The sequence below is a fragment of the Oryzias latipes genome, chromosome 22 (genome assembly GCF_002234675.1).
Source record: "Oryzias latipes chromosome 22, ASM223467v1".
Classification (NCBI taxonomy): domain Eukaryota; kingdom Metazoa; phylum Chordata; class Actinopteri; order Beloniformes; family Adrianichthyidae; genus Oryzias; species Oryzias latipes.
Genome location: NC_019880.2, coordinates 16856083 through 16874125, shown reverse-complemented (window position 1 = coordinate 16874125; position 18043 = coordinate 16856083). Strand labels below are relative to the sequence as shown.

The following is an 18043-nucleotide window of genomic DNA, read 5'->3' as shown; positions in this document are numbered from 1 at the left end:
AACTAAATGATATTGCCAACATTTCAACAGCAAAAACGCAAAGATCCTTTGATGGCTTAATTCCGACATACTTTCCTAATTTTGGGATACAGAAAGAAAAAACTGTCCTCTTTGTTACTGAATCTTCAGATCCATCTGGGAATGAGTGAAGCATGAACCGTATTCAACCTGTCTGCTGTGATTTCATCCCAATTCCCTTTGCTAACATCCATCTTCATATGGAGATAAAAATCAACTTGTACGGTTGGAAAAACCCAGAAAGGAGTGGTACAAAAACGTCTTAACTGGGTCCTATCATAAATCTTTGTTACTCTCTCCATATAGATAATTTCCAAGCAACACTTTTGTTTTCCCCCTACAACTCTCCCAACAGGGAGCACTTCTAATTATGTGTTCTTCTACTGCACTGTAAAATGTATATTCACCCAGTAAGTGACCAGCAGTTGTTTAGATCTGAGATTCAATGGCGGTTCTCCCATATCTAAAGCTGTGCACTTGCTCCAATACTTTTCCATATAGTTTTAAGTCTATAACAGTTTGCCGTTTTCCAGTAAAAAACATGCATTTTGTTTTAGCCACTGAAAATCTGAAGCCCCAATCATAGGATCAGTTTTCCACCTCCGTAACTGCGTCTTGCACCTTTCTCTTTACATAACGAATATTCCGTCCCCTCCTCCACAAGGCTCCGTCATCTGCAAATAATGCCTTCCCAAATTCATATCCGATGGCATGATAGATTTCATTTATCATAACTGAAAACAACACACAACTGAAAACAACGTACAGTCATTTTTATTCCCTTTATAAAAAAAAACATAGTTTTTCCAGATTAACTCATCTTGCAGAAATACATCAAACCATTTTGAGTACTACTTTGCACTACTTTTTAACGGTACTTGCATTTAAAATTATTTTTCTGCTGTTTCTTCTTGTTTTTTTGGTCAGAAAAAGCATTAAAAAGAAACTTTCCTTTTTAAAGAAAAAAAAGCCTTTTTTTTTGGATAAATAGCCTTTTTATTTGTCAGTGTCCACTGCATTATTTTAAACATTATATTGTATATTTTCCAAACTCTATTTTATTTATTTCTATTTTTATTTGTTATATTTATATTTATCATAATTCATATCAAAAGTCACACGGATGGAATACAAGTTAAATGAAGAGTTATTCTCATATACAACAACCAAAGTTGTAGTGATGTATAAAATATGTACTTTTCACTTCATAGGATATATTACAAAAAATCTGCTTTATAAGATGGCAGGAATACCAAATGTGTCGCCCCTGCCCAGAGTTGAGAGATCCAGTCAGTCCAGCGGATCCTGAAATGAAGTGGTACATGTGTTCAACTAATTCATCGTGTGTTGGACACTGTCAGAGACACTGCAACAGGTTGTTGCTCCCATCCATGCAACTGTGACATTTGGAAATAGTAGAAGCTTAAGAAATAGGAATAGTTCTGCTCCATTTAAAGCAAAGCTGCCATGTGTGAAGTGGTGCTTAAACCATAACAATTAAAAACAACACAAATGAAGAAGAGGTGACAGTAGATAATTCCCTGAAGAAGACCCAGCTGTTTTAGTTTGTGTGCATGCGTGATATCTCACTACGTGTCAGGTGTGAGTAAGATTGGATGTTTTACGGTACGTCCTTATGTTTCATGAAAGTCCATGTTGACAGCATGTGGAAGTTGAAGGAGGCTGTGGTTAAATACAGGCTGGAGAAAAGCCTGCTCCTTTTTGGAGGAAAAGGTTTTTGCTAGCTTTTGGGAAAAGCCTCGTTGGTCTTATTTTCTCGAATGGAGATCAACATGTCTGAAACCAGCTCTTCAAGCCCAAAGGCTGGTGCCCAGCCCCAGTCTCTCCTGGCATTGGAGTCGTCAAACCTCACAGGCCAGCTATCTGCTGTAAATGGACAAAGATAATGACCAGATTACTTTCAACTCTTAGGCATTTTAAGAGTTAAATATCATTTATTTGTATTTACATTTTAAAAAGGGGATAAAACTCTGTTGCTTTAATTTAATTTTTTTTAAACTGAAAAACTTGAAGTTTCATCAAAGTAAACATGCTTAAAAAAAACAACAAAGTTTTGTGATTGAGTTTTTGTTTTGTGGGGGTGTGGCATTGGTGTTGGGTTGTACCTATTGTCTGGCGGACAGAGTCTGGGTTGTAGGTAACCGTCAAGTGAGGTAGATGCTTGCGGATCTCCTGGGCCACCTCCTCCGGAGTGAAGCTCATGGCAGCTATGTTGTAGGTGCGCAGTGAAAGCTGGCACTCGGGAGCCTGCATGAACTCCACTGTGGCACGATGGCAGTCGGAGATGTGCATCATTGGAAGACGGGTGTCGGCTCGGAGGTAGCACTCATGGTGACCTGTGCTGAGAGCGTCGTGGAATATCTGAACTGCATAGTCTGTGAAAAAAAGGCATAGAAGAATCTTAGAAAGCCTTTACACTGGGTTGTTTGATACACACTAGAGGTTCTTTACTCTGATTGTCTGATTTTCACTGTTCTTTTACAGACCAAACTAGCAGACTCCTGCCCTCTTAACCCTTGTGCTATCTTAGATGACCCCCACCCTTGCATTGACGTGTTCTTCCTACCATGAAAAAGGTGGATACAGGTGGAAAGATTTCATGTAATCCATGGACACCGGTGAAGATCACAAATCATTGAAGAAAAAAGGTTCAGCCCACTGTCTAGTGGGTCTAGATGACCCAACTCCCAATGTTAAAGTGCCTAGGATAGCACAAGGGTTAAAATGAGGGTATTGGTTTGGTTGCAAGTGAACTTTGGTGCAGTTCAGTGGCAGGGTAAACAAAAATGGACAATCTTGCTTATGATAGGAAGTGATCCACCACAAATACCGTATTTTCTGCACTATAGGGTACACTAGATTATAAGGTGCATCATCAATGATGAATGGTCTGTTTTCAAACTAGCAGACTAGTCAGTTTTTTCTGCTTGGGGCTTTGTTTTCATTTCATGTCAGTGAGTTTCCAGCAATACCACCTCAAAGCCGCTATTGTAACTATGAGGTTTCAAGACTGTTTGTTCCTTTCAGAGTAAAACCAAACCTAATTAAATAAATGTATTTATCATCCAATCAAACCATGTCCACCAAATTATCTTGTTATAAAATCTTCATCAACATATACAAGTAAACCCATTTTGAATGTGGTGGAAAATATTCTGAACTTTTTGGTTTTTAATATTCTTTCTTTTAAATTTCTGTGACTTCAGCTGCTTTTTTATATATATTTATTTTTAATGAAACACATGTATGTATGTGTTGGTTAAGGTGAAGAAATACCTGTTGTTCCTCCACCAGGAGGGGTGTTGACTGATATCACACCAGGGTAACGAAGGCAACGGAAATCCAAGCCATATTTATGGTGAAGATACTAAAGAAAGAAAATCCTCCTGATTCTTACATTTTGTGGACATTTACTCCATTAATACAACTTCTCAGTTAGCATTTAAACTTTTAAAAAATTCTTACCTCTCCCATAAGTTCACCGTGCACTTTAGACACACCGTAAATTGTTCGAGGGCGTTGCACGCAGAGGTCTGGGGCCGGGTCCCGCGGAGAGGAGGGACCAAATGCCCCAATGGTGCTTGGGACAAAGAGGCGAAGGCAGTTCTCCAGAGCCAAGTCCAGGACGTTGTGCAGGCCTGGAGGGGCAGCAGAAGATCAGGGAGGAGGCTTTAAACCTTGAAAAATTGGCTTGTGTAAACGTTGAATGTCCATTCAGACCTGTGATGTTGATCTTTCGGGCCAAAGCCACATTAGCCTCACCCACAGCGCTGAGCAGAGCGCTATAGTGGACCAGCCAAGTGACACGGTTATTAACAATCAGTTCTCTGAGGTGTCTGTAGTCCAATACGTCAGCATACACAAATGGGCCTAAAGTAACAGAATAAAATGTTTTTACTTCTGGGTATAAAATCAACATAAAAGGCCACAAAAGGCCATAAAGGTTCTGCATACCACTATTAGAAACATGAGGTGGTGGCTTCTTGATGTCTGACAGGATTACATTCTCTGTTCCATATTGTTTTCTAAAAAGAAACAAATGTTGTGTTGATTGAGCAAAATTCTATACAATTTTTAATTGTAGGATTTGAGTGAATCACACCTCAGCATCTCTGCAAGTCCCACACCTAACTGCCCGAGTCCACCTGCAAAAAGAGAGAATGTTATCTCAGGGAAGAACAGAAAGAAAACCCAATGTTATGTTGCATCATATTTAAGAAAATAAAGCTTTATTTGTTGCGAAGCTTTGTTCCAGAACAAAAACTGAAGCCAGGCCATTATTCTCCTCCCTTTCATGCCGCTAGCACTGTCTGTGTGCATCCTATTGTTATGACACAAAGTGAGGTCCTGCTGTAAGTGCTCATCAAAAACAACAAGAGAGAGGAAGCACTTGTCCCTAGTATTCTGTTCTTACCAGCGATTGATGAAAACCGTCAGGGTGAATCTTATATAGTGAGAAAACCCACACCGGACTGGATATTGATGTCACCTGTGATGAGGACACGCGGGTTCTCCTGAGGAGGAGCGGGGTTCTGGATGTCCTGGTTGTTCCACCTGCTCATCTGCCAGGCTGAAGACCCAAAGCTGCAACCGGGCCGTTTGAGCGTCCTGCCGAGGCGACCGTGGCAGAACAGGCTCAGCAGCATCCTGTTGGAAACACACACTCGAACGCCTGGCTGCATGTCCTGAAGGACAGCGGCAAAAGTTATCACACATTGTGAAACATGAGACAAACATCCTTTTTCATAATGGGTCATAAAGGAACCAGAACATAAAAGTTATTTACCTGAGTGAGGAGTAATCCTGTACAGAGGATTTTTTATTCAAAGCCAATAGATGCCGCTGCTTCTCAAAACTGGAAAGTTGATCATCTGATTGGTCACCGTCTGGGTTCACTCAGTAGCCACCGGATAAACATACATGTGAGAAGAGTCATGATGGGCTCTGTGGTTCTTTGTGGGATCACAGTGGTCCAGAGCTCTCGCCTGAGCAGGACTACATCCTCCAGCTTGCAAAGGCTCACGTGTGCAAACATGCTGACTTGCTGTGCACAGGGATTTGTATTGTGAAGAGTGTTTAGCTGAGCTTAACAGGTCGGGGAGGTGGGTCACTTATATAGCCTTTGTCTATTGATTACATTTACACTCCACTTGGATAGTAAGTACTCCACATTAATTATAATAAGCACCTATGTAAAGTAACCAAATATTCAGAGATCAAAATGCTTAGTTTCAATCATGTTTATTTATGTGGCTCAAATTCAGGAAAAGAGGATTTTTCATAAAGTGAATAAACACTAAAATAGTAGCTTTAATAACTGATTTCTTCTATCTGGTACATTTCAAGATTATATTTTCTGTCCTGAATGTTTTTCAAAATGATCTAATACAAACTTTTTCTTCATATAAAAGAGTAAGAAATACCGTACAATACAAAATAGTGAGCACATAATGATATTTATCAACATACAACATTTTTTTTAACATTTATTTTAAATGTTAAACTGTTATTTTATTTTTCTAAATGAACAAACTTGAGGGTATCAGCTGAGAGCTAACTTCCCCCACTTTATGACCATGTTCCTTATCTCCTCCTGAACTTCCTCAAGGAGTCGAGCCTGCTCGGTCCACCTCAGAAAAAAGCCTGGGGGGGTTCAATAAAAACAGCAAAGCTGAAGTTACACTGTCTGAGTTTAACGGCCACCGGTTGGCAGAGTGTTGGAATTGAAACTCACCTTTCCAGAGTTGCAGGGACTGAGGATGAACCGAGGGCCAAATTGCCAGCTCAGTGGGCTCATATAGAGGGTTTGAGTAATAATCTCTCTCCGTGGGTTTCAGCAGGCTTTGGAACAAACAATGAGTCCTGTCCTTCACTCCTGCAGCACACCTGAACAACAGAGATTCATTTTAGCATTGAATTCTCAATAAAATCTAAAAAAAAAGAAGGGCGTTACAGCAAATCTGACCTCTCCTGATCGTTGTTGCACAGAAAAGTGCCGTAATCCGAGGCGTAGGCTTCAGTGGCCAATCGCAGCAGCAGGACCTCAGAGAAACCCAGTGCCAGAGGGAACTGACGCCACAGCTGCCATACAGAGTCCAGCAGCAGCAGGAAGACTGGAGACTCCTGCTGGAGGCGTGCGTGGGAAAAGGCTGAGTGTGCACATCGCTGCTGAAACGGATGTCCTCCCTGCAAAAAAGAAAAAGGGAAAATGCTCATTTTGGACACACTTTGGTCATCCATCATTTATTTCTTTTGATTTCTTATTAGGATTTTTTTCTGAGTTTTATTTTGTATCCAAGCATACCAATAGAATCAGAATCAGAAGCATTTATTGTCATTGTTCATTAAATAATGATATTGTAGCAGCCTAGGAGTGGTGTATAAATTTAAATCCAAAATATGTACAAGTAACCAATAAAAATACAAGTTTAAAATAGAAAAAAATGGAGTTCTGTACAATAAAGTTCAGCATAAATAAATAAATTTACCAATAGGTGTGTAATTTCATATTTAATTTAATGTTGAAAGTGTTTTTAAAAAAAACAGTGCAAGTTTGTGCATGCATCAGGCTCTTCCTTTAAACATTTTTAATTAAATGGAAAGATCTGCATTTTAAGCCTCAAAAAACACAGATTGACTGTGGTAAATATCAGCATAAGTTATAACTTTATGATTTAGATATATTACTAATTAAAGATAGGTTAAGGTTTTGCTTTCCTTGTTTCCACGAGAATATCAAGGCACATTAAATTTAAATTCTGATCTAGTCTATAAAATTTGGAATTCATATTTGCAAGATTTAATAACTTTGTGTATCTGTCAAAATGCAGCAGGACTTTCTACATTTTTTTGCAAACCTGAATGAGCTGTATCTTCTTTTATTTTATTTTTTAATTGTAAATATCAATGAGTAAATGTGCTCTTCATATTGAATGTGTCTATGACAAAGTAGAACAGTAACATTTTTTGCCAATTAAAAAAAATTTATTTCAAACATTTCAATCCCGCTGAAACCCTTTTAGGGGTTAAGGGGTTGCTGGAGCCTATCCCTGCATCTGTTGGTATAAGGTGGGTTACACTGTGGAGGGCTCCTCAGTCCGTTGTGGAGTACAAATTCTTCATTTGTTGACTCCAAATAACAATAAAACACTGAAGCCTCCACTCGCTCACGTTCTGTGACCCTCACCTGAAGCCATTCTCTCTCCAGCAGAGCCAGAAAGCCTTCCAGAGAGCGGCAGCTTGGGTCCACGATGAGTTGAGCCAGAGTGCTGATGAGCAAAGAGCAGTCTGTCCCCTCATAACCATGAACTAGAGCTGAATGACCGTCCCTAGTCCACAGAGGTAGAGGGAAAAACCATGAATGCAGCCGAGGTTTGAGGTATCTGTGGGTATCTGTGGGTATCTGCTCTCACTTCTCTCTGCGCCAGTGCGCCCGCGAGCACCCATTGTGGCGCCCGCAGGGAATGCACCCAAAAAAAATCTTTTTTTTTTTTTTATTGAAGCAAATATTCAACAAACAACCACGGCATGTCTGTCAATGACAACAATATCAATTCTGAGATAAAGGTAGACAAAGAAAACCCAAATATGTAAACAAATATAACTTAAAAAATAATCACTAAAAGTAAGGGTCTATTACAAAAGTTTAAATAGATCAAATAAATTACACAATTTCTGGACATTCTTATGATTCATGTAATGTAAAGATTTTGAGAATAGGTTGAGGTGGTTGAGTAATCCATTAATGTGAGGATTAATATTCCTGTCTGTTTTTATTTACATTTATGTTTAAAAAGTTAAAATTAAGTTAAAGGTTTAAAGGTTTAAAAGTTTAGCTTTAGTGTGTTCAATAAATATTTATCTTGTTCGGCTGCAACCTAAAGTCTGTTTTGAAATTAGGCTCCCTCTGCAACTGAGTTTGACCCCCCCCCCCCCCCCCCCCCCCCCCCCGTAATACGAGTCTAGAAAATTCATGCATGTTTTTGTGTGTAAAATGAGCAAATAAAAATAGGGCACACAAAAGGAAGTCCTCAAATTGTCTTGGTTTTTTTTTTGGGGGGGGGGGGGGGGGGAGGTTTTTAGTGGCGCCCTTCATACCACTTGGTGCCCATGAAATAGCCCTCGGTCTCAAAAAGGTTGGTGAACCCTGATTTAGACTGTAAATACATCCTACATATGCAGAGCCAACTCCTCCAAAGAATATTCACGAAAATGTAGTGACTGTTTTATTTAGCATGAAGATCCAGTTCTACCAGCAAAAAGCTTCAAGAAGCAATTTAATGTATGATCTTCATCCATTTCACATCATTGTGAACACATTTAGAGTCAATATTTCAACAACTTTGTTTAACCTTATCAGGTTTTTGGGCTTTTTTATGGTTAGCTCACTCATGGACCAACATAAGGCTAATTCTCTTATTTTCAGCCACATAAAAAGTTGATTTAATCTGTTTGTCTTTCAGACTGATTCCCACATGTTTGAATCCCAGACTTTGGTTTGAAGAGGATTTCCTCATCAGCCCATTTACTGAGAAGCCTTTAGGATCTGGGAAGTTAGACAAAATGAAGTCACTGCAGTGCCTTTTTTTATTTTTTTACTCTAAATTTGCACCCTGGATTTAGACCAAAAGCGAGTTGGACCGAGTGAGTGCGACATCATCCATAGAAAATGGCTTTCTTCAGGCTCCAGCGACATGAAGTCAATTCAGTCGTCATTTTTCATGATACAAACGCTGCCGTGTTGGAGCCAGATGATGTCAGCGAGCACCAATTGGTCCGAATCGGTCTGAGTCAACGTTTCTATGGCAACCACTCTTGTTAATCAGGAGGGAGCTTGTTGCAACACCACACCCCTACCACTTGAAAGCAAACTCTGTCAATCAAGCATTTCAACTGTATGTCGTGGGGGGGCCAGCGGGCACTACATACTTATATTGAGGTTTCTGATTGGTCAGTATATAACTTGAATAACTTGCACTCCAAAAAAAAGATGTAAAAATTAAGGATTAAGGAGAACATGTTTAAAACGTCAAGAATGGGTATTCTGACAAATTCAGTGATTGAGTAACAGCTGCTTATTTCTGAAGTTTGTCTGTCTATGGGATTCTGGCTTCTTGGAACCAGAGGGTACCTCCTTGTGTTTAGTCCAGTTCTCATATACATTCAGTGATATGCACTTCCAAGCTTAAGAACTAAATGGGAACTGTTGTGAATTACCTTATGCATGCTCAAAAGTAAGAGAACACACCTCTGTTTTGGTACTTTGGTACTTTTTTTGAGAATCGGATGCTGGTGTTTACTGGGGCCTCCACCAATCTAAAGACAGGTTCTTGCACATAATCTGTTTTGCTAACTATTTTAGTCTGAAGTGAGACAAAAAAACAACCTGTACTTCCTTGAAACTAAAGTTAGTTTTATTTGTTTTTTCAGAGCCTTACACACCAAGGCAAAACACCAAGGTAACTTCCTGATTGAAGCTTAATCTGAAACAAAAGGAGTTAGGTCAGCACACCAGGTAGCCATTAGGAAAATAGATTAATTGAAAAAACAGTTGACTTTAAAATTGTATAGACTGATTCATAAGAATGATGGGGGAAAAAAACTTTTTCTTTTTATTTATCTATTTTTTTGTAAAATTTCAAATTTAATTAATAAAATGTCCACTGTTAAATAGTTTGAACCACCAGTTATGTGAAGAATTTTATTGAATCAAAATATAAAATGTCATATTTTCTAAGTGATACTCAGCTCTGCTTGTTTATGCATTCATGGCACTCATTAGAGCAGTGGAGCTGAGAAACTGGCTTCAAATCAAACAAACCTGTAGGTCATGTGACCTCACCTGTCCTCCATCTCCAGTATTTATTTCAACACAAAACACCAGAGCACAAACTTCTGCTATTGTGAAGCTCCACACGCCTTCCGGTCATTAGAATTTTAGGAGCCCATGATGAACAGCATCTGACTGTAACTTGTATGTTACATTTTATCCATTGCGTTATGCAAACACCTGCACTCACTGTGTCCATACCTCTCTACACACTCTGCCAGCAGGCCTGCAGTTGACAGAGCAGTCTGAACGTGGGACAGCCATTTTGAGTTCTCCAGCTTGCTGAGCCAGCGGTCCATGTTGTGGGATTCATCAGAGCAGGCCTCCACTAGTTTGATCAGACTTTCCTGAAGAACCTTACCCCTGTGCACCACCAAGAAAAACAAAACTCACACAAGGGGCATTTTTTTACAATTACTCAAGTATGTCAGCACCTACCTTTCCATGTGTCGATGCAGCCTCTTCCAGCGCTCATAACATGACTTGGACTCGAACCCTCCACCTGTCATCCAGGCCTGTTGGGCCTGCTGACTAGAACGCATGTCGATGATGTAGCCTTTGTCAGAACCCTCGATCACAGCCTGGAGGAGGAGTTCATCTTCACTGCAGCGCTTCCTGTTGGCTCCTGTGAGCGGCTGACTGCTGCGCACGATCACCTGAGCGGTTGGGGTTCAATTGGTAAGGACGGGTTGTAGGTGAGCCATTGGCACTGACACAAAATCTCACCATGCCGTTCTTCCTGTGGTAGTAGCACAGGACGGGGAAACGACCACCTTGCCTAAATTTAGCCGCCTTTATCAACACGTCATCGCCAATGCTGCTTGGAACAATAACAGCTGGAGGATAGGAGGGGCACACTGAGTAGTCTCTGTTCACGCTGCTTAGTCTCCACTTCTTGTGCTGCAAACACACAGACAGAATGATCAAAGTGCGGTAAAAGCCACGAAAATGGGTAAAGTTTGGTCTTAGGTTAAAGTTAAACTTGAGGTTAAATTTAGCATTTAAATTAGTATCTAACTGACTTACACCCTAAAAAACATATAATTTATTTTTCTTGAAAAGAACTGAATAAATTGGTGCCAGAAGTCAACTAAATCATCTCTTGTTGTTCTCTTGGGATTTGCACAGATGGTTTAAGATACAAACATGGAAAAACGTCATCTAAATCACTTCTGTGGACTCTGTCCACAATGCCAAAAAAAGTATGTTTCAGCGTGAAATAAAGCTTTTAATATAATTCAAACTCCAGACTATTTGGGCGGAGCACCGTAACCAGGTCCCCCTTTAAAGCATGCATAGACATGGCACTTATTTTAAGAATATTGTACTCGTAAAACAAATTCAACAATGCCGTCTCTAAAGTGTGGCCTATCGCCATAGCAACCTGTATTCCCACAGGAAGGCATTCACATTTGAAGCCTGATTTCAAGCTGCACATTCTGACGTTAAGGGAAAACAAATGAAAGCTAAGCAACAGGGAAATCCTGAATGGTGACCCCTGCATTTCTGCCTCCTTTTTCCTGTCATATGGCAGCTGAATCATTGTCCGAAAAAAAAAAAAGGTTGCCATGAAAGATTTTCCTCCTTGAACTGCAGAGACAAATAGAGTTTTATTTGCGGCTTACAAGGTCCTTCATTTTACTGTAGTGCGTTTCAGGGGTCGAGAGGCCCCACTGCTTCGGCAGGTTGGAGTCGGTGGGTTTGTAAAAGAAAGGATACATCTTGCACACGTTATCCAGACATGACAGGATCTGCAGAAAGGTCATGAGATTCGTTAGCATAATCCCGGGTCTCAGAATCGGTTTCCACACATTGGACAGGAATGATGGCTCGATCGTTTTTTGCTGACATCGCAAGTGTGTTGTCCGCTGTGATGTCACTCAGTCGTTTTAATGTTATAGTAAAATAAACCTACTGTTCCTCAATCCAAATGGTATTTTCCAATATTGATAGAATCGATTGATTTCATTTTTAATAGTATAGGTGGATTCGATGAACAACTTGCCTCAGATATATTGATCTGGTTGAATAGTAGGAATATAAATCGATACATCAGTAGATTAATTGTTACACCCTTATATGGCTTATTATACCTCAATCGAGTGTGCAATGTTGAGACACTGCTCCATGCCTGGGATGTCAAACTGAATCACACGCATATCTTTGCACTTGATGGTTATTGTCCCAGAAGATCCGGACATCCTACAGAGACACGCACATGAATATGACTTGGAGCAATGCAGGTTTGGGGACTGTTGTGAAGCAGATAGGCGTGACATGAAGCTGAAACAAACCCGCTTGTCCCATGGAGGAGGATTTCTTCTCCTGACCGCAATGGCTCACATGTGCAAGGTTTGAGAAGCTGTTAGTAGCAAAGCCACAGAAAGTGAGCTCATGTGGAAAGGACTGAGACAAAAGGGGGTTGCTGCAATCTTGAGCAAATTTCCTTCTTTGGCAACAAACAGCAGACAATGGGCAACAATGTCCAACCTTTCACCGTGGCCTGCTTTAGAGAAGAAGCCGGAATAGCCCGAAAGGTTTTCCACACTGGTTAGAGAGATTAAATAAAGTGATCATGCAAAAGTCAGGAACAGTAACCATTATTATAGGTTTACAGAAAGTTTACAGAAATTCAACAATCAGGCAGAATTCATGTCTGAATTGAATGAAATCATCAGCTTTGAGGTCATCACACCTTTTCTCAATGGCATCAATGTTTCTGAGGAGCAGCAGGAGCTGCCTGGAGCTGTCCTCCTCCCTGTCCGAGAACAGCAGGTGGTGGCCCGTGACGCACAGCGTCCCTCTGCTCGGCGGCCGCTGGCGCTCTCGCAGCACCACGTCCTCCACGTTGGCCGTCTTAATGTGCTCCGAAAACTCCATGGAACTGCTCTGGCCTCCTCGACAGAGTTGTCCCCCACGTCGAAATCACTTCCTCGCGTTTTGAGAAAACGAAAGCGAGCTTCCTCTTGAGCCGCACGCGGGGCTGGTTGAGCAGCGCTGCACTCTACGATGTTTTGACGATAAGGAGCCTATATAGACGACTGATCAACCTTTACCAAAAACGCAAGGATTACACTGATGGAGACATTCAAAGCGACTTTAGCGAGGGGAACATTTCCCCAGAAATTGTTTTTTTTTTTGTTTTTTTTAGAAAGTAGCAGTCACGTTTGACAGTTATTTTCCTTGTAGGGGACTTTGACTTTAACATCGATATAGTTGCAATTTATAAACTGACCACCAGATGGAGCTGTGCACAAACAGAAATTGTAGGCGTAAAATGTTTACAAAAATTTGAAGGATGGATAAGGCTGTGTTGGACATTGGACAAGCATTTGGATTAACGCATTTAATGTAAAAAGAAAAGTTCGTTAACAAAGCAATGATAGTAAAGATAAAGAAGTTTTGGATTATTGCAACAAGAAAAAAAATAACGGTATAAATTTCAGGGGGGAAAACTATTGAAATTTAACTTTCCCCCCAGAATTTTGCTTTAATTTTATAATTCTGACTTTAATCTAACTTTTCTTATTTAGCTATGATTATGAATTCTTATGTTGGGTTTCAGATTTACACTCTGGCTTCCTTCCACAATCCAAAAACATGCTTGATAAGTTAATTGGTTACTCTATTGTTCCTAGGGAGTGATTGTGTGCCCTGCAACAGACTGGCGACCTCTCCAGGGGTTACCCGCTTTTGCCCAACAGTAGCAAAGACAGGCGCCGGACAACCCTGTGACCCCAAAAGGGATATAGCCAGTTAATAATAACAATATTATAATGGATGGATGGATGGAATTCCGATTAATCAAAATTCTGACTTGATTTGTAAAATTCTGACTTCACCTTAAAAAGTTAACCTGATTGTTACAATTCTACTCTTTCCTTATATACTAACATTAACATTTGCATTCCTCAAAACTTTTATTTATTTATTCATTTATTTTTGAAGGTTTAAATTTCCTACTCGCTAAGTATGAATTTTTAACTGTTATCTTTTTAAATTCACCTTCATTTTTAAACTCAAAACGTTGTTTTCTTCAGATTCTGTGTTTGATTCTGACTCTAACCTTATATTCTAGCCCCCCCCCCATGACTTTTTACAAAAAGTCGCTCTAACTACAAGGAAAAATTCAACATTTTCTGCATTCTACAAACTTGAAATAAAACGGTCTGTTTTAAAAAAAAATGGGGGGGGGGGGTTCTCTATACCCATTATTGTACAATACTGGTTTATTATTACCTTGTAATAATAAGGTCAGGGTCGGGCTCTGGCCCTGACCTTAATCAGTACCACCTCATTTTTAACCCCAACAATTGTCTGTATTTATAACCAGGTTCCATGAAGTGTTAGGGTCTCACGGTGCCCCTCTGTGGTGCACAGAAGGTCTGCCGGGGGGGGGGGGGGGGGGGGGGGTCCACTAAGGAGACCAAACATCTAAAACAGCTAATAAATTATTCACCCCTCCCGTTCTGTGCGGGATGGGCGGTCACTGTTCCCGTTCCTATAAAAGATCTCCGGACCTGTTGCGCTCTGCGCCGGGCTACAGTTCCAAGGAGCGCCGACGCAACAAGTTTCCCTTGAAAGGTTTTCGCGACCAGTCACACGGATGGATTTCAAAGAGTTTGGAGAGGAATCCTCAGATGGAGAGGCGGAGGGTCTGGACAGCGTGAAGGCTCTAACGGAGAAGCTGAAGTTGGAGACGCGCAGGCCATCGTATCTGGAGTGGCAGGAGAGGGTGCTGGGGCGCCCGTGGAAGGAGAGGAGCGCAGGAGACAGTCCAGACCCCGAAGGACAAGCCGTGGCCATGCCTGCAGTTCTGAGGAACGAGGACTCCGAGCTGACGGTGCGCAACATCTGTGGCTTTGATACCATTGATGATGCTTTGGATTTTCTGAGGAAAGAGCTGGTGAGTTTTAATATTGGATTATGTCATCAAAGTCCAAACAGAGAGCTCAGAACAACATGCATAGTCTTTTACCCCTTCCCTGCTCATATTTTATAATGCCAGACATGAACCCCCCTTTGATTAGAAGATAAAACCACACAAAAGCAAAACATGCCGTGTTATCTCACTGAAGTTCACATTCTCATCACCCACTGTCTCCTCCCTCCTCTCTCTGCTCCCACCCCAGAGGGAGATGCAGGTCCAGGACAACCGTCTGGCCCGTCAGCTCATCCGTCTGCGGAGTGAGATCCACCGGCTGAAGGTGGAGCAGGTCTGCCACCGTCACAAGGAGATGCTCGACGACGCTTCCTACGAACTGGAGGAGTGCGGGGAAGAGTCAGACCTGCTCTGTGACATTCCAATGAAGGCCGCCTTTGCTCTGTCCACCCCCCTGAAGCATCTGGGCCTGACCAAGATGAACATAAACTCCAGACGGTTCTCGCTCTGTTAGAACTCGGTGAACTGGGGAGCTTCCCAGCTCCTCTGTGTTGGCATAAAGAATGTTTTCACAGTTATTTCCTCTTCACTGAGGGCTTGGTGTGAAAATGAACTTTCACATGTGCCTGACATGAATGAGGAAACCTCTGTATGCAGACCTGTGGAGGCACACACCTTTCCTACTGTCTGAGCTTCCTGCTGGAATGATTCAGGGCATCTTTGTTGTTGCACATTATTAAAAAGAGACTGCAGGATAATTCATTGTTTTAATGTTATCAGGGATATTTTGTGATGCAAAAACACATGTTTCTATGCTCTGGAGAGGGCTTATTGGAAAAAAATTGAAGGGAACTTTCAAAAATTTCATTTAATTCACTTTGGTCACTTTGCCAACAAAGTCACAAACCTAATCTGAAGGGAAATACATTGAAACGATAATTTAAAAAAACAATTTATCTGAAAAGAAGAACCTTGTAATAACAATTAGCAGCTTTTCTGTTTACCTAAATCCCCAAATGAAGGGCCTGGAAGCTGTAGGTTTGCACATGTTCAGTTTGAAATGTCGTGTTCTTCGAATAAATCAAAGACTTTGCATTCAGGGCGCACACAGGATCAGATAAAGGAACGTTCAGTTAAGCAGGTGCCTAAAGTAAATACTCTGAGCTCTTGAGGCCCCATTCGTCCATGGCAGGGGGAAATCAGAGGCTACATGCAGCAGTTTTTACACCTCTCCTTCACAAGACCAAAATATCTCTGCAGTCTCACCACTGCAGTGACAAAAGCCAGAGGGCCCGAGGTTTATGCGTATAGCCAGGGGCCCCGGGTCTGGTGTCCTAGTTTCCAGATGCAACAGAGCTTCTGTGTGTTTGTTCATTGATTGTAGATTGTTAACAAGTAAAATGAATGAAATCTTTGTGGATTTTACTGTGTAGTAATCTCATGCTTTATCCATTTTAGACATCTACATGCATTTCCTTTAGTCAGGGAACTATAGTTAGAGATTGCTGTTTTTTGACCTTGGGGGTCATGCTTTGACTTCCATTGCTCAGCTGACAAAGAGGAGATCTTTCTCCTTCACTTGTGGGACTGTTAAACAAAAACAGTCCAAAAGAATATGGAGCAGGTATAGATGGGGAATTTTAATTAAAACTCAAAACCCTTTTTCCTGCAAGAAATTGATGTTTCTGAACAGCAAATGAACAGAGAAATGAAGATCAGCCAAATATCCTGGTGTCCCTATCACCCTAGGATTAGACCAGTTTGCCTTCAAGACAGTGGCACAGAGCGTAGTTCTGAACCCAGCAGGTTTGTCTTTTGTCAACTTCCTGCTGAGAAATGTGCATTCAATAAACCAGATAGAATAAAATCCTGACATTGCCATTGTATGTTTGGCCCTCGGACTTCCTTTGAATGTTTTTCACATTGTATGATTGTCAATATAGGCGTTTTGTTGTGAGCGTGGCCAGTCAGATGAACCTACCAGCTGTATGTGGTTGACCATGCTCACGACCAGTTCTTCAAATGACCACCATCAGTGGTCATTTGAAGAACTGGTTTAGATGGTGTAAAAGAAGTTTACACCTACAGTAAACGAATGTACAAGAAGGTCAAAGCATTTTGGATTTTTTTTGTTATTTTTTTCCTTTTGTTTCCTTTTAATTTGCTGTTTTGATTTTGTTAGCAGACCTTTGAGTCCATTAGGGGCATATGAACTGCCAAGTGGTTGAATTTAAACTCACCTTGCCTCGTTTCATCCATTCACTCAGGATGTCATGTTTCTTCATGGCTCTTTGTGGTGACTCAAATATTTCTATAGATCTAGTATTAATATGTCTACATGGATCTTTGAGAAATAAAATGAAATCAAGCTTTTTGTATTTGTGGTAGATCTCATATTTTAAACAATAGAGAGCAGATCTAATCTTAAAGTACACAGTGTACTCTTGGGGATTTATTATCTGTGGGTGTTTGTATGCATCTTATAGTCTCATATTAGTGGTGATATACAGGTACTTTTCTCATTTTGTGGGTTACTTTTAAAGGACTCCTTTTGTGTCCATGAGCGGTTTGATTTTTGCCTGGTACGTTGTGGTGTCCATCATTACAGGGACTCTGTCTTAACTTGGTAGGATTGTGATAGAAGTCTCTTTACTGTGGGGAATGTGTTCATTTCAGGACGTACACGACTACATATTATAGCTCTGCTTTTTTTCCCTTCATCCTTTTTTTATCATATCAGTTTTTGATGTGAAGATGAAGTTTTCTTGTCAAGATAGAGTTCCTTTTTTTTCCTCGTTAGTGCGTTGGCGTTGTGGTTCAGGTTGCATTTGCTTTATGCCTTGTGTTAGGTTGTGTTGGTTTCTCTTCATTAGTTTCTTTTTACTTTTGTCAGACAAATCTAAATTAATTTAAAACAAGTTAAAGATTTTAGAATTTAGCAATATGTGTTTTTACTGAATGGAAAGAAACTGAAAGAGAAAAAGAACCTAATTATGAGCATATTTACAGTCTATCTGCCTAAGTCGAACATAACTAAGAAAGTGCCTTACAATGTAAGTTTTTATTTTCATCACTTTAATTCACTTGTAAATGTTTCTTGCTGGTGTCCGTTTTCACTCAAATACAATAAAGCAAAGAACTTCCAATTATGGTTAATCCAGCAGATCAACTAGCTAACACCACTGGTTCCACCAGTTTTAATGCATCCGAGATCTATCCTGAAGCCACCTTCTGCTTAAAACTCTTGGCCCAGTCTGTCATCCAAACATCAGAACCTCAGAGGGCTGTGCAGA

General features: G+C 40.6%; 3 protein-coding genes across 6 annotated transcripts; 1 reads left to right on the top strand and 2 right to left on the bottom strand.

Moving 5' to 3' along the window:
• Positions 1-770: 770 nt before the first annotated feature.
• Positions 771-5074, bottom strand: LOC110013325 (L-threonine 3-dehydrogenase, mitochondrial-like). Its single transcript, XM_020713845.1, has 9 exons — positions 5063-5074; positions 4529-4724; positions 4142-4235; positions 3994-4064; positions 3760-3909; positions 3505-3677; positions 3316-3406; positions 2145-2414; positions 771-1905 (listed from the first exon to the last, which is right to left on the bottom strand). The coding sequence occupies exons 1-9, from the start codon at positions 5072-5074 to the stop codon at positions 1760-1762; spliced, it is 1203 nt and encodes a 400-aa protein (XP_020569504.1). The 3' UTR covers positions 771-1759.
• Positions 4142-13033, bottom strand: LOC101162799 (myotubularin-related protein 9). Of its 4 annotated transcripts, XM_004082644.4 has the most exons (13): positions 12564-13028; positions 12359-12415; positions 11962-12070; positions 11494-11619; positions 10595-10768; positions 10307-10524; positions 10070-10231; positions 7226-7367; positions 6005-6225; positions 5774-5925; positions 4826-5682; positions 4529-4724; positions 4142-4184 (listed from the first exon to the last, which is right to left on the bottom strand). In XM_004082644.4, exons 1-11 carry the CDS (start codon positions 12746-12748, stop codon positions 5582-5584), a joined length of 1647 nt encoding a protein of 548 aa, XP_004082692.1. In that variant the 5' UTR covers positions 12749-13028; the 3' UTR covers positions 4142-4184; positions 4529-4724; positions 4826-5581. The 4 variants fall into 4 exon arrangements, with proteins under 4 accessions (XP_004082692.1, XP_020569219.1, XP_011488825.1 ...); XM_020713560.2 differs by lacking the exon at positions 11494-11619 and having other exon boundaries at positions 12564-13033; XM_011490523.3 differs by lacking the exon at positions 12359-12415 and having other exon boundaries at positions 12564-13025.
• Positions 13034-14378: 1345 nt separating this feature from the next.
• Positions 14379-17894, top strand: fam167b (family with sequence similarity 167 member B). The gene is made up of 2 exons (XM_004082643.4): positions 14379-14774; positions 15001-17894. Exons 1-2 carry the CDS (start codon positions 14475-14477, stop codon positions 15262-15264), a joined length of 564 nt encoding a protein of 187 aa, XP_004082691.1. The 5' UTR covers positions 14379-14474; the 3' UTR covers positions 15265-17894.
• The last annotated feature ends 149 nt before the right edge of the window (positions 17895-18043 follow it).

Excerpts from the sequence above, each read along its gene's own strand:
- LOC110013325 (XM_020713845.1), bottom strand. Across the intron at positions 3,910-3,993 it reads ACCTCATGTTTCTAATAGTG|GCCCATTTGTGTATGCTGAC; the intron begins GTATGCAGAACC and ends CTGTTACTTTAG. Across the intron at positions 3,678-3,759 it reads CCGAAAGATCAACATCACAG|GCCTGCACAACGTCCTGGAC; the intron begins GTCTGAATGGAC and ends CTGCCCCTCCAG.
- LOC101162799 (XM_004082644.4), bottom strand. The coding sequence starts at position 12,748 with ATGGAGTTTTCGGAGCACATTAAGACGGCCAACGTGGAGGACGTGGTG. Across the intron at positions 10,232-10,306 it reads CTGCATCGACACATGGAAAG|GGGTAAGGTTCTTCAGGAAA; the intron begins GTAGGTGCTGAC and ends GGTGGTGCACAG. Across the intron at positions 5,926-6,004 it reads TGCAACAACGATCAGGAGAG|GTGTGCTGCAGGAGTGAAGG; the intron begins GTCAGATTTGCT and ends TCTGTTGTTCAG.
- fam167b (XM_004082643.4), top strand. The coding sequence starts at position 14,475 with ATGGATTTCAAAGAGTTTGGAGAGGAATCCTCAGATGGAGAGGCGGAG. Across the intron at positions 14,775-15,000 it reads ATTTTCTGAGGAAAGAGCTG|AGGGAGATGCAGGTCCAGGA; the intron begins GTGAGTTTTAAT and ends CTCCCACCCCAG.